This window comes from Esox lucius, chromosome 19 (assembly GCF_011004845.1).
Source record: "Esox lucius isolate fEsoLuc1 chromosome 19, fEsoLuc1.pri, whole genome shotgun sequence".
In the NCBI taxonomy this organism is placed as follows: Eukaryota; Metazoa; Chordata; class Actinopteri; order Esociformes; family Esocidae; genus Esox; species Esox lucius.
Genome location: NC_047587.1, coordinates 21918656 through 21934224, shown reverse-complemented (window position 1 = coordinate 21934224; position 15569 = coordinate 21918656). Strand labels below are relative to the sequence as shown.

At 40.2% G+C, this 15569-nt stretch overlaps 1 protein-coding gene across 5 annotated transcripts; it reads left to right on the top strand.

Annotated features, from left to right (window-relative positions):
* Positions 1–3691: 3691 nt before the first annotated feature.
* si:dkey-30c15.2 (uncharacterized protein LOC558938 homolog) lies at positions 3692–14077 on the top strand. 5 transcript variants are annotated; one of them, XM_020040572.1, is made up of 12 exons: positions 3692–3874; positions 4042–4085; positions 5497–5560; positions 6177–6314; positions 9241–9336; positions 9428–9477; positions 9601–9720; positions 9876–9921; positions 11622–11693; positions 12386–12539; positions 13004–13127; positions 13257–13346. In XM_020040572.1, the coding sequence occupies exons 1-12, from the start codon at positions 3839–3841 to the stop codon at positions 13261–13263; spliced, it is 951 nt and encodes a 316-aa protein (XP_019896131.1). In that variant the 5' UTR covers positions 3692–3838; the 3' UTR covers positions 13264–13346. The 5 variants fall into 5 exon arrangements, with proteins under 5 accessions (XP_019896131.1, XP_012994345.1, XP_010899933.1 ...); XM_013138891.4 differs by having other exon boundaries at positions 3694–3874; positions 13004–13077; positions 13257–14077; XM_010901631.4 differs by having other exon boundaries at positions 3695–3874; positions 6180–6314; positions 13004–13077; positions 13257–14077.
* The last annotated feature ends 1492 nt before the right edge of the window (positions 14078–15569 follow it).

Genomic DNA, 15569 nt, shown 5'->3' with positions numbered 1-15569 from the left:
AAACTGATCGATTTCCTGCCTGTTGGGCCCTGTCCGGGGCCTCCCCCGGGTAGGGCCACAGTGTCACCGGACCCCCCTGTCTCAGTTCCAAGGTGTTACGCTGCTATATTATTGTGCTGGGGGATATGCACTTTCTCAGTCTCCTCCAGTTTTACATTTTAGGAGGAGATGAGGTCCTGGTCCACACCTGCAGAGTACCTGGTTTGGGGGGCCCGCTGCTGTCCCTGTCCTTGTCCACCTGGTCATACTTTGGACCTAGTCTAAAATCAAATAGACTCTGGATTTAGCCCAGAGAAATGTATAAATTATTCCATTTGGATTCTTAATATCTCACCCGGCACAGCCAGAAGAGGACTGGTCACCCCTCTGAGCCTGGGTCCTCTTCTTCCTTAAATTCGGCCTTCTTAGGGAGTTTTTCCTAGCCACTAAAATCCAACACTACTGTTGTTTGCTCCTTGGGGTTAGCTGATATAATCTTGATATATATTTATGAATAAAGACACAACAACATTTTAATGAAAACTATAGCATTTTATTAAACATTTTGTGATGCAGCATTCTCCTAAAGTGCTGAAACCTTAAACAAAACTTGTCGACATAGTTTTTTTGTTTGCTTTTCCTCTTTTAACCATAACAATTTAGTGGCTTTTGAATTGGGTTCACACTTTCTGTCATTCTAAATGAAAAAAACACTTTTGATTAATATTCTGCTAATTTGTTTTGCCAGGGGCAACAATAAATAGCTCTGTAATTGGAACTTTGACAACTACTGTTACAATCAACCCCTACATGCTTGAAAGCGGCAGTCTCTCCTTTTCTGAATTGCTTAAAACATTTCGGTTTCTGACAATGTCAAATTAGTATTGTGCACAAAATGTTTGTTTTAACAACATTCTGCTTGAAAATCCCCTGGTTTAGGTGATACAACCATAAAACACATCCACCACTTAGGCATTGATTGTATGATAACTGAAGACAGCTTTTAATCAGATAACATCTCCAGAAAACCTTTGGAATCATGCTGGAACTATAGGTAAAATGGTAAAAATTTTGTATCAAAATACAATTAACCAGTCAAGTCTAAAGTATGGCTGAAATGCATATGCAGGAGTATTGTAAAAAGAAAAATCCACCAGGTGGCAATAGTGAACCACCAGTTCTCTACTAAAAGTAGACTGATTACGTCTGTTCTGGTTGGCGGCAGTAAGCAGACCAGAGACCCCTACTGCTAGAAAAATAACCAGTGAGATACCTCACTCTGTGGTAATATGTTGCTGGTTGGGGCAATAATGCAAACCAGTGTGCTGACCCCTGTCCTTGTCCATCTGGTCCGACCTGGACAAAGTTTAAATAGATACTGGACTCAGCCCACATGCATTTATTAATTATTACAATTTGTACTCTTAATATGTTCACTCCTCTGAGCCTGGGTCCTCTCCAGGTTTCTTCCTAAATTTCAGCATTCTTAGGGAGTTTTTCCTAGCCACTGAAATTCAACACTACTGTTGTTTGCTCATTGGGGTCTAAGGCCGGGTGTTTTGTAAAAGCACTTTGTGACAGCTTTCTGATGTAAAAAGGGCTTTATAAATATATGATTGATTGATTGAGTTCCACAAGGGAATGTCTTGGTACTTTCTCAGCAGCCATACTTATTCAACAACAGTGTTCCCTCTAAACTTGTCACCAACCTGACATCCCTGGGGCGATATCATATATTATATACCATCACGACAACTGAGGGGATAAGAAGGGGGGTAAAATAAATAATTTAATAAAAGACTAAATAGAGCATTGATGACTTCTTAAGTTGTAGTTTGTTGTAGAGGTCTATACACCGTTCTGCAATGTATACTCTATTTACTGTAAGTGGATTGAGCCCTTTCCTAAACAACAGGTGACAAACAAATAATGGAAAATAATCAGAAATCAATGTTTTTTATATACTGGCTCTTAAAAGTATTCACCCGCTTGAGACTTTCCCATATTTTATTATGTTACAGCATGAAATCCAATTACATTTAATAAGGTGTTTTTGCAACTGATCAATACAAAAAGTCCATAATGTGAAAGAGAAAAACAAAATTACAAATATAAAACATATTCACCCCATTTGTAATGACACACCAGACTTAGTTGTAGCACAACCAATTGTCTTTAGAATGTTCAGAATAAGTTGAATGGATCCATCTGTTTCAAATTATTTTAGGTTAAATACACCTATAGAACCTCTTAGGATTGTGTATATACAGTAGCTCTCAAAAGCAGGGATTGTGTTCTCAGGATGATGTTTGTTGTTAGGCTAGCGCCAAACATAGCGTTTAGCATTTAGGCCAGAAGCTCTATTTGATCTCATCAGACCATAGAAACTTCTTCCACTAGGTGTCAATGTCTACCACATGCTTTCTGGCAAACTCTATGGGAGAGTTGATGTGAGTTGTTTTCTTTTGGCCATTCTCTCATGAAGGCCACTTTTGTAAAGCACCTGGGCTATTGTTGCAGTATTCATAGTGTCTCCCAGCTCTGCCGTGGAAGACTGTTACTCCTTTAGAGTTGCCATCGGCTTCTTGTTGGCATACCAGACAAGTGCCCTTCTCACCCAGACACTCAGTGTTTGAGGATAGCCTTTCTAGGCATATTCACGGTTGTGCCATCTATTTATTTCTTAATAATGAACTATACTGAGGTTCAGGGAAACGTTTTTATATCCTTCCTGTGATGGGTGTTTATGATTAACCTTATTTCAGATTTGCTTTGAAAGTTCCTTTGTCTTTATGCCGCAATTTTTGTTAGAATTGTACTAACCAACTCTGGGACCTCCCGGACTTAACTCTCCAACAGTATAACCCTTGGATTCTTTGCCTGCCAAACTATCTTCCCTACTGTGTTTGTGGGAAGGCAGCACTTGTATCCCGTACCAGGCAAGTTTACCACTGTTCCTCTAGTATTGAACTTAGTTATTGCACAAATAGTGGTAAGTGGTACGTGTATATTTTTGTGTCTATTGGGATTCCTATATTCATACTGAGATAAGAACAGCACTAAAATATCAGACCTGCACTTCAGAACAGTCTGAAGTGTTTTTGGAAGGACAATCCTATCAGCCATTTTACATATGTTTTTTACGAAGTCGTAAAATATTAAATAAAATTCCTTAATAATAATTAAAGTTCAATAATAATCATGAACTTGGATTGATGAACTACTGATGCCCTCTGCATGGCTCAGGGGATTTGTCACCATATTACTTACACATTCAGTATTGTAGGGGCTTTATTTCGGTTTCAGGAATTGGTTCTTGTTTAACTTGCCTTTCTTTGATTCCTGAAGTCTTCTCTCTTCACCTCATGCAAATGCATTTGATCCTCTGCAATGTATGTCTATTAAAAAAAGCTTGTAAGAGATAAACCTATGGCCCCATATTTTCTATGGTTAATCTACTCATCTTTTAGAGCCAGTCTCTCTCGAAAAAAAAATATTTGTGAAATCTGTGAAATAAAGGTTAAAAAGTCCTTCTGTGGACTTTTCTTTGAATTCCCAATCCTGTAATATATCTGATTTTAATGACTTAAGATAGCCATGTACAACATTCCAGAGGGGACTTTCCTAGACCTGGCCTGTGTTTTCTTTTCACAGAACAGGTAAGTCGACATGTGATAGATGGGTTCAAGGAGTAAACTTCTTCATGTCATGCGCGGGCTGTCTGTTAATACCACACTCCAGTTTATCATAAGAATGATATTTTTTTCTGTGGACTTCATGGATGTCTCTTTTTATTTCAGGTTCAGAATAGGGCCCTTTGGATAGCTTTCTGTAGCTGACACTGTGCCTCTCATTCAATATGTATCCTTCGAATGGAACTTTAAGTAGTGGTCAGGTAAGTCCTTTTTTTTTCCATATGAATTGCAAATCATTTGAGGTATAAAATAGATTATTTACATTTTTGTTATTGCTAGCCCTATTTTAAAACCACAAAGAGCATTTTAAGCCGGACTCCGTTATGATCCACAATTTTCAAACACTGTGAATAATTTCTTCATTTAGATCTCCGGTCTCTCCACTTTGTACCAAGTATCTCTGTCTTTAAGGTAACTGCATCTTATACACAGACATTCTGTGACACATGGATACATTCATTAGTAGGCAGGCCTTTTGCATTCCTTTTGGTTCGGGTGATCACAATCATCAAAATGGTTAGGGGTAGTAGTTTTTACAATGTATGGCGCTTTGGCCCCCTTTAGTTGGGTTCTTCTGAGCTGGGGTCGGATTCCGGAGCGCGCTAATAAACTCGCTGTCATTTGCGCAAAGTGGCATCAGAGCGATTCGTATCGTCCGTATATATTATGGTTGTTTACCTATAAGGATTTGATTGTATGCATTCTGTATTGTAACTTAACACTTCTAAAATCTGCATTCTCCGGAACATACCAGTTAGACTCGGGCTATGGGACTTAATACGTCGCAGTAGAACGACTGTGCTGTTTGTTGACCAAAATTAAAACAATTACATTTAGGAAACAATTACATTTCTTCATCATACCTGGATGTAACGTATGCATTGAAATTGAAAATGACTTAAGATTTAAGAAAACTCTTTCTAATAAATGTTTCGGCCAATCGTGCGCTAGTCTTGTGTTACATTGGCTACACTTCTCTGCAGGCTAAAATATAAATGTTTGGAACTAGTCACATTTGAACTTATATTTCCCAGAATGTTTCAATTTTTTTCAGAAAATGTATTGCTTTGTTACCACAACCGTGTGAAACGGCACACATCGAAAACCATATAAACTACCAAGGAATCAAATATGCTAGCTGTATACACAACAGAAAAGTTGACTTTACTCATGTGTTAAATCATAATGATATAGTTGGCATTTTTTCAGCTTTACATCTATTTAATGTTACCAGTCAGGCTGGTTGAGCGAGCTGACGTGCATGTGACTAAAACAATGCTGATTATAAATAACTCCTCGTATTCCAAGACATATGCCATAAAAAGAATAGTTGGCTGTGTCTAACTCTGCTGTCTGTAAAGATTGCATAGCATGTTAGGAGTTCGTTGCTTTGCTTTACAGAAATGAATGTGTTGAACCTCCTCTGTTATCCGGAACCAACACTATATTTGCCAACCTTGTTCTTTTTCTTAATTGCTTATATTTAAAGGGATGCACTGTGAAATGTATAGACATTATTGAAAGAGAAGATGATTGAGGATTATTGAGTTGTTCAGAAAGAGATTATCTGTTTTACAAAAAAATCAATCATGGGTAGTTTTTGAATAATATCTATCCTTTAGCTGTATTACCTGCTAGTTATTATTCTAATGGTTTATAGGACATAATGTTGGTCTACATTACATTATGTTAGATTTGATTTCTTTATTGCATTCCAAGGCTTTATATTGTATTTGGATTGTATTTGTTAATGGTGACTGATGTGTTCAAATGTTATGTAAAGGTGCTACTTTTATGGATGCATTTTACTTTCGGTTTACAGTTTGATTGGGAGTTTTTCAGTGCTGGTAGTATCCATTGTAAGGAGGAGGCACCTACAAGAGCAGGTCAGTGGATTAAAGGAAGATGACATTTTCTGTCTCTTAGTAAAACCTGTCTACCAGGGCTGCAGTCATTGCAATGGACCAGCCTGAACGTAATCGTTAATGGATCTGACATGTTTTATCTACTAAAGTACATGTTAAAAAGAAGCAGAAAAAATTACATAATCAATATGTTCCTGACTTTGCCTACTGTACATGGCCTGGGATACTACTTCTCTGTCTGCCTGTGCCTTATGAGGTCTATACTCCATCACTAATTCAGTACTATAGGATTGCATGCCCTATCTATTCTAGCTAAAGTCAAAAGAGGTATGCCTTTTGTAGTTACATGGACAAGATGAAGATACAATGATATCGGAACTACAGAACAGGGAGCAAACAGTACCTGTAACAAGTGAATTGCCTTGCAGCTTAAACAAACAGTGACCCACACCTGTTAGTTTGGCACTACTCTCTGTTACCTTTTACAGAAGCGATAACACCAAGGCTATGAATGATAAGCATAATCCCCAGCTCGGTCAAGTACATATTGCAGGGTGCGTGTGTGTATATTATGTGGCCATTGATAAATCTTGTTATTGTGTTTTTGTTTTCCAGCACTGTAATAATTGTGTGTCAGCAGGTGCAGCCCCTGGTCCAGTTGGCTCTGGCTGATCTTTTGGCAGCAGCCACCCTGATGTTCACCAGTTCAATGAATGGGACACACAGCTTCATCCACAGTGTGTCAGTCTGTGAGCACCTACTGCCTCTATCACTGGTGAGACAGTTTAATGTTGTCCTTCCAGCTTCAAAATATTATTCCTATTTGTAGGGACAGCGTAGTTGAAATTTACGTTCTGTATACAAAATAAAATTGTCCGTAAATTGTTCCCCCATCGACTAGGTTATCGATAATGTATAGTTGTACAGTCTGTCTTTAAGAGCAACAGCATGAGTTATTGCATTGTAATATGTATTTTCTTTTCACAATGAAGGACACAGTACACTATACAGCACATGTGGGGTGGAGGACCTGTTCTGTACTGTTGTGTTGAGTCATTACATTATGCCATGTCACAGTGTGTTACAGTGTGACGAGTTTTATAGCTTGTTCTTTCTATTACAGACATTGAAGTGCTTGTTCTGCTTATTGTTTTCTACATCTACATATATACAGTTGAAGTCAGACATTTACATTTACAGCCAAATACATTTAAACTCGGTTGTTCACTATTCCTGACGTTTAATCCTAGTAAACATTCTGTGTCTTAGGTTGTATAGGATTACCACTTTATTTTAAGAATGTGAAATGTCAGAATAATAGTAGAGAGAATTCTTGATTTAAGCTTTTATTTCTTTTATCACATTACCAATGGGTCAGAAGTTTACATACACTTAATTAGTATTTGATAGCATTGTCTTTAAATTGTTTAACTTGGGTGAAACGTTTTGGGTAGCCTTCCACAAGCTTCCCACAATAATTTGGCTGAATTTTGGCCCATTCCTCCTGACAGAACTGGTGTAACTGAGTCAGGTTCCTAGGCCTACTTGCTCACACAAGTTTTTTTAGTTCAGCCCACAAACTTTCTATAGGATGGAGGTCAGGGCTTTGTGTTGGCCACTCCAATACCTTGACTTTGTTGTCCTCAAGCCATTTTGCCACAACTTTGGAAGAATGCTCGGGTCATTGGCCATTTGGAAGACCCATTTGCAGCCGAGCTTTAACATCCTGACTGATGTCTTGAGATGGTGGTTCAATATATCCACATAAGTTTCCTTCCTCATTATACAACATGATGCTGCCACCCCCATGCTTCACGGTTGGGATGGTGTTCTATATCTTGTAAGCCTCCCCCTTTTCCCTCCAAACATGACAATGACAGTCATTATGGCCAAACAGTTACAGTTTTTAACTGTCAGACCAGAGGACATTTCTCCAAAAAGTACGATCTTTGTCACCATGTGCAGTTGCAAACCATAGTCTGGCTTTTTTATGGCGGTTTTGGAGCAGTGGCTTCTTACTTGCTGAGCGGCCTTTAAGGTCGATATAGAATGTTTTACTGTGGATATACACTCACCTAAAGTATTATTAGGAACACCTGTTCAATTTCTCATTAATGCAATTATCTAATCAACCAATCACATGGCAGTTGCTTCAATGCATTTAGGGGTGTGGTCCTGGTCAAGACAATCTCCTGAACTCCAAACTGATTGTCAGAATGGGAAAGAAAGGTGATTTAAGCAATTTTGAGCGTGGCATGGTTGTTGGTGCCAGACGGGCCGGTCTGAGTATTTCACAATCTGCTCAGTTACTGGGATTTTCACGCACAACAATTTCTAGGGTTTACAAAGAATGGTGTGAAAAGGGAAAAAATCCAGTATGCGGCAGTCCTTTGGGCGAAAATGCCTTGTTGATGCTAGAGGTCAGAGGAGAATGGGCCGACTGATTCAAGCTGATAGAAGAGCAACTTTGACTGAAATAACCACTCGTTACAACCGAGGTATGCAGCAAAGCATTTGTGAAGCCACAACACGCACAACCTTGAGGCGGATGGGCTACATCAGCAGAAAACCCCACCGGGTACCACTCATCTCCACTACAAATAGGAAAAGAGGCTACAATTTGCACAAGCTCACCAAAATTGGACAGTTGAAGACTGGAGTCTTGATTTCTGTTGAGACATTCAGATGGTAGTCAGAATTTGGCGTAAACAGAATGAGAACATGGATCCATCATGCCTTGTTACCACTGTGCAGGCTGGTGGTGGTGGTGTAATGGTGTGGGGGATGTTTTCTTGGCACACTTTAGGCCTCTTAGTGCCAATTGGGCATCGTTTAAATGCCACGGCCTACCTGAGCATTGTTTCTGACCATGTCCATCCCTTTATGACCACCATGTACCCATCCTCTGATGGCTACTTCCAGCAGGATAATGCACCATTTCACAAAGCTAGAATCATTTCAAATTGGTTTCTTGAACATGACAATGAGTTCACTGTACTGAAATGGCCCCCACAGTCACTAGATCTCAACCCAATAGAGCATCTTTTGGGATGTGCTGGAACGGGATCTTCGTGCCCTGGATGTGCATCCCACAAATCTCCATCAACTGCAAGATACTATCCTATTAATATGGGCCAACATTTCTAAAGAATGCTTTCAGCACCTTGTTGAATCAATGCCACGCAGAATTAAGGCAGTTCTGAAGGCAGTTCTGAAGGCGAAAGTGGGTCAAACACAGTATTAGTATGGTGTTCCTAATAATCCTTTAGGTGAGTGTAGATACTTTTGTACCTGTTTCCTACTGCTTCTTTACAAGGTCCTTTGCTATTGTTCTGGGATTAATTTGCACTTTTCACACCAAATACATTCATCTCTAGGAGTAGGAGACAGGATACATCTTTTTCCATGCTGTTTAACGGCACAGTCAGCTTAGTGTATGTAAACATCTGACCCACAGGAATTGTAATATAGTGAATTTTAAAGACAAATAATCTGTAAACAATTGTTTTACTTGTCATGCACAATTACTTGTCATGCACAATGCAGATGTCCTAACCGACTTGCCAAGACAGTTTTTTAAAATAAAATCTGTGGTGGTTGAAAAATGAATTTTAATTACTTCAACTTAAATGTATGTAAACTTCCGACTTCAACTGTATGTACATTAATTTACATGGTCTGTATGTGTGTGTCTGTTTCAGACATTTTACTTTGTGTCATTCCTGCTGGTGGTAGTGTATGCCTGGGAGTCAAATCGTGCCGTTGAAGGATGGAGGGAGAGATCAAGAGAGGCTCAGGTGAGGACACAACCTTACACACACACACACACACCTACACACACACATTGTTCAGTTAATGCTAACATTAAATATCCTTGTCTTCCCTTAGCCCCAGTGTAGACGCAGTGGGATGGTTTTGTCTGTGTATACTTTTGTGTGGTGAGTCAAATTTACATGGTTTCCAAAAACATTTTTGTGCTTTTAACTGAAATGATTGAACCTGTAAAGTGTCTTAAAAGCAACCTGTTCCAAATCATGTTCTGTGTGTGTGTTGCCCTACAGGTCTACACCTTGGGTGATGTACTTAGTGTTTATGATGACTTCATTTCTGACCACAGCAGATATAGTACCGCCTTGCAACGACATGGCAAATAATGCTGAAGCTAGCGTATACTGTACCAGGTGTGTGTGTGTGTGTGCAGGACTGGGTTTGACCTGGCCATTTTGTAAATTATTTTGACATCATTGATAGAAGAAGCAAATACACTAGTAAGCATTTAGGTAATGAATAAAATGGTTTCTTTGTCTCACATGTCTATGTGATTGTTTTCTCGTAGTTGTATCCTCTTCTTGCATATCTGGAGGGACCACTGCTCAGATATGGTGCGTATATGCAACATAGTTAGATATAATTGAAATAATTGGACACTGACACAAGTTTTGTTATTTTGTCTATTTATTAAAATATATTCAAGTTACAGTTAAATAATGAATATGCACTTAAACTGCAGTCTCCCAGCTTTAATTTGAGGGTATTCACATCCATATCCAAATGGAGGAAGAGTTTAAAGCTCTTTTATATGTAACCCCCTCTTTTTCAAGGGACCAAAAGTAATTGGACAGTTGACTCAAAAGCAGTTTCACGGACAGGTGTGGGCTATTCCTTCATTATTTCTTCTTCAATTAAGCAGGTAAAAAGGAGTTGATTCCAGGTGTGGCATTCACTTTTGGAAGCTGTTGCTGTGAACCCACAACATGCGGTCAAAGTAGCTCACAATGCAAGTGAAACAGGCCAGCCTTAGGCTGCACAAAAAACAATATTCAGACAGATAGCAAGAATATGAGGAGTGGCCAAATCAACAGTTTGCTACATTCTGAGAAGAAAAAAAAACACACTGGTGAGCTCAGCAACACAAAAAGGCCTGGACGTCCATGGAAGACAACAGGGGTGGATGATCATAGGATCCTTTCCATGGTAAAGAAAAACCCCTTCACAACATCCAGCCAAGTGAAGAAAACTCTCCAGGAGGTTGGCATATCATTATCCAGGTCGACCAAAAAGAGAAGACTTCACAAGAGCAAATACAGAGGGTTCACCACAAGGTGCAAACCATTCATAATCCTCAAGAATAGGAAGGCCATTCCCATCTAAAAAAGCCAGTCCAGTTCTGGAACAGCATTCTTTGGACAGATGAAACTAAGATCAACCTGTACCAGAATGATGGGAATAAAAAAGTATGCAGAAGGCTTGGAACGTCTCGTGATCCATCTGTAAAACACGGTGGAGGCAGTGTGATGACATGGCCATGCATAGCTTTCAGTGGCACTGGGTCACTAGTGTATATTGATGATATGACAGAAGACAAGCAACCACATTAATTCTGAAGTGTATAGGGATATATTATAGGCTCAGATTCAGCCAAATACAACAAAGTTGATTGGATGCTGCTTCACTTTACAGATGGACAATGACCCAAAACATACTGCAAAAGCAACCCAGGAGTTTTTTAAGGCAAAGAAGTGGAATATTCTGCAATGGCCGAGTCAATCTCCTGATCTCAACCCGATTGAGCATGCATTTTACTTGCTGCAGATAAAACTTAAGGCAGAAAGACCCACGAACCAACAATAACTGAAGACAGCTACAGTAAAGGCCTGGCAAAGCATCACAAAGGAGCAAACCCATCGTTTGGTGATGTCCATGCATTCCAGATTTCAAGCAGTCATTGCCTGCAAAGGATTCTCGACAAAGTATTAAAAATAAACATTCTATTTATGATTGTGTTCATTTGTCCAATTACATTTGTGCCCCTGAAGGGGACTGTGTATGAAAATGGTTGCAATTCCTAAAAATTTCACACAATATTTTTGTTCAACCCCTTGAATTAAAGCTGAAAGTCTGCACTTCAATTGCATCTTGGTTGTTTAATTTCAAATCCATTGTGGTGGCCAAGATTATGAAAATTGTGTTAGTGTCCAAATATTTCTGGACCAAACTGTGTACCATCAGTGTTGTTTCTCTAACTCTGTAATTAAGGAACTGAATTGCATATTAAATGAGACATTGTTTTAAATTTTTTCAGGAACTGATCCACGACATCTTTATACGATGCTTCCTCTTCTTCATCCTGATATCAGTGTTGGTGTTCTGTACAGTAAGGATATATCTTTATCTAGCATATATCACACACTATAGTCATCTTATAATCATATAGAATGTTTGTATAGCCTAAATGAAACCAGTAAGGCTTATCCCTTGCTTCATGTTACCTCTACGTGCTACCTCTATGACTTTTGGAGGATTGTATCACATCGTACCATAACCTGTTTTCTGATGTATACTGGTATCTCCAAAAGTCTTTAGTCACTTAGCCTGTGGCAGGTTGTAATGTGCAAAAGACTTGAGACAGCAATATCTTAATCCACAACACTCTCAAACATGACAAGCCAGATCATTGAGCTTTTAAAATTCTAGTAGCTCTCAACATGTTGTTCATTGATTCTGTACCATTCTTTGTAAGAGTTTAGAATTAATCAAGTCCCTAGTAGTATCCCATACCATTCGTGTTTGAGACTTGTTCAGAGTCCTGAATACTTAAACCAAGTTCTTTTCACCCTGCTCGCAAAACCAGAATGTAAATTCCAGTATCTACACACTTTGAGGAGAGCAAACCTTTTCCATACAGCAAACTTTGTGACAGCTGGCAGAGTGCTAGTCTGGTCGAGTTTGGGTCAATGCACTAATTTGAGTATGAGTTATGTCCAGGTCCTGGTCTTGAGTTCAACAAAATGAATTAGAATGATGAAATGTGACTTTGTTGAAGATGATTGTGATGTACCTCTACAGGTGGTTTACTACAAGGTGGGCAGCTGGTATCGCAGGTACGAGGAAGAGGGACTATTTCCTGTCGAGGGAGATGCACGCTCAAGGAGACGACTGAAGAGTGTGTTCTCCACTGCTCGCAACATGATTCTGGTTATCATCTTCTGCTGGACGCCAGGTACATATACACATTGGTTTTACTATGAATGAGAGGACTGGCAAATTACTACCATTAAATATATATGGGACCCATTGTATTAACTATAACCCTAAACTTTTCCTCAATAACCTTACCTTTATACCTAAACTTAACCTAAACCTGACTCCTATACCTAATCCTCAATGCCTAAAATAAATCTTAATGCCAAGTCCCAGCCTAATTCTAACCCTAAATTTAAAGAAATAGTTCAACATAGATTCCTATTTGGGTGAAATAACCTTGAGTTGTTCTTGAAGGCCCATGGAGTCATTTATTACAGCAATTTATTATTCACCTGGTTCTCAGCCTGGAATTAGCATTACTAGCGTTGTCCAAGTTCATGAATTGTGCACCCTGAGCTAGAAAGGCTGCACTGCAAGTGGAAACCTCCTCCAAAACACTTCCAACCACAAACTAAAAATCTGTTTTCTCTCAATCCCCAGCTCTGGTCCTTGTTGTCCTATCTGTGATACCAAACATTCCTCAAGAGAAGCTCTTCCCTCTCTATATTTTACAGGTTCGTATAGCTCAGATATCACTGATGACTACAGACGTAGTCCTGACAAGGTAACATTATCCAGAATAAATGTACATTTTCTAAAAGCCTTCTTCGGTTAGGTAAAATGGATGACACAAAGGTAAGCATATACAGTGCATTATCCTTATCCACTATCCTCCGTCCTTCTGTCTGTGCAGGCAGTGACTGTGTCTCTGCAGGGCTGTCTGAACAGCGTGGTCTATGCTTGGCGACGACCAAACTTCAGAGAGGCTGTGCTTGGAGAGAGGATGCCTCTGCTCAGCCAGGACAGTCCTCTGCCCTTCTTTGAGGAGTCACTGAGGGCCCCACTTGGACCCCTGAACTCTAATCCCTGAGCTAAGAAACGCTGCTGGGATTTATTCCCTCGAAACAGATCTAAAACAGTTAAACATCCTCAGAGACAATACTTTACCATTGAGAGAAGCAATACAACGTAGAGACCTTAGAGTAATGTCAAGGGATTGCTTCATTCCACTGTCACTACTGGGATGGTTGTCCTGAGCCGAGACCATGTAGTATATTATGGAAATGGAGCACAACGATAAACTGGTACATTATGTTCTAGTGCTGTTAGAGCTGGGTCTTTTTGGAGTAGCCCTGTTTTGATCCACTTTCAGAAGCTAGATTTCAGGTTTTGTTTGAAACTGCATGTGTGTGCATTACTGTGTACACAACTGAGCAAAGATGTCTGCTTGTTCTGCAACCTGACATTAAGGCAGCTGGGATGGTCTTAAGAATCAGGCGCAACAAGAGGCTACAAGTGATTCGTTTTCATTCCCCATTGTTGCAATAACGCTGGATTGTACTACTAGCTCAACCCACAACGATCTGCCTATAATGTCCAGGGCTACGGCTATGTCACAAAATATCATTTGCAATTCAGAATTATCTTGGATCTGAGGTGGATACAAATGTTTTGTGTTTTTTCTTATTTTTTGTGTTATTTATTATGAAAAAGATCAACAATTTGATGTTTTTAGTGGCATGTTATTTCATGTTATTATTTGGTCCGCATTGCCGGCAGTAAGTCAGACTTGTTCCCAGTGCATGTTGGACTCCGGCAGGGCTGCCCTTTGTCACCGGTTCTGTTCATAATTTTTATGGACAGAATTTCTAGGCGCAGCCAGGGGCCGGAGGGTGTCAGGTTTGGGGACTACACGATTTCGTCTTTGCTCTTTGCGGATGATGTTGTCGTGTTGGCCCCTTCAAACCAGGACCTTCAGCATGCACTGGGACGGTTTGCAGCCGAGTGTGAAGCGGTGGGGATGAGAATCAGTACCTCCAAATCCGAGGCCATGGTCCTCAGTCGGAAAAGGGTGGCTTGCCCACTTCAGGTTGGTGGAGAGTGCTTGCCTCAAGTGGATCGTGCTTCCCTAGATCGTGAACAAGATCTAGGGATCTTGTTCACGAGTGAGGGAAGGATGGAACGGGAGATTGACAGACGGATCGGTGCAGCTTCTGCAGTAATGCGGTCGATGTATCGGTCTGTCGTGGTGAAGAAAGAGCTGAGCCTCAAGGCGAAGCTCTCGATTTACCGATCAATCTACGTTCCTACTCTCACCTATGGTCATGAGCTTTGGGTCATGACCGAAAGGACAAGATCCCGGATATAGGCGGCCGAAATGAGCTTTCTCCGCAGGGTGGCTGGGCGATCCCTTAGAGATAGGGTGAGAAGCTCGGTCACCCGGGAGGAGCTTGGAGTAGAGCCGCTGCTCCTCCACATCGAGAGGGGTCAGCTGAGGTGGCTTGGGCATCTGTTTCGGATGCCTCCGGAACGCCTTCCTGGGAAGGGGTTCCGGTCCCGTCCCACCGGGAGGAGACCCCGGGGAAGACCTAGGACAAGCTGGAGGGACTATGTCTCCCGGCTGGCCTGGGAACGCCTCGGTGTCCCCCTGGAAGAGCTGGAGGAAGTGTCTGGGGAGAGGGAAGTCTGGGCATCTCTGCTTAGACTGCTGCCCCCACGACCCGGCCCCGGATGAAGCGGAAGAAGATGAATGAATGAATGAATGTTATTTCTGTAAAATGAGATTATTATTATTATATATAATTATCTGTAGTAGTAGTGCCAAATAGGCCAAAGAACAATTTACGACTTGACAAAGACCATTGTGTAATGGATTGACAAGGGTTTACGATGCACTTCCTTAAGGCTTTGGGAATTGCCCCCTTGAATAAAATGCATTCAAGGTCTTACGGATTATTCACACTGGGAGTTTTATTGAGATAAAATGTTGTTTTAGTGAAATTTGTATCGGAAATACAAATTTTTAATAATGTTAATGAGAAAATATATATTCTGAGGTAAAATGCAAGCTTTCCAAGTAAGGTATGAACTGTGGGGTACATTACTACCTCCCATGTAATTAGCTTTATACTTTCTTACATGTCGCTAAATAATTCATGGATAATTATTGTTCACCTGTATTGTTAATGGATTTGATAAAAAAAATTAGATTTGCATGATACTTAAT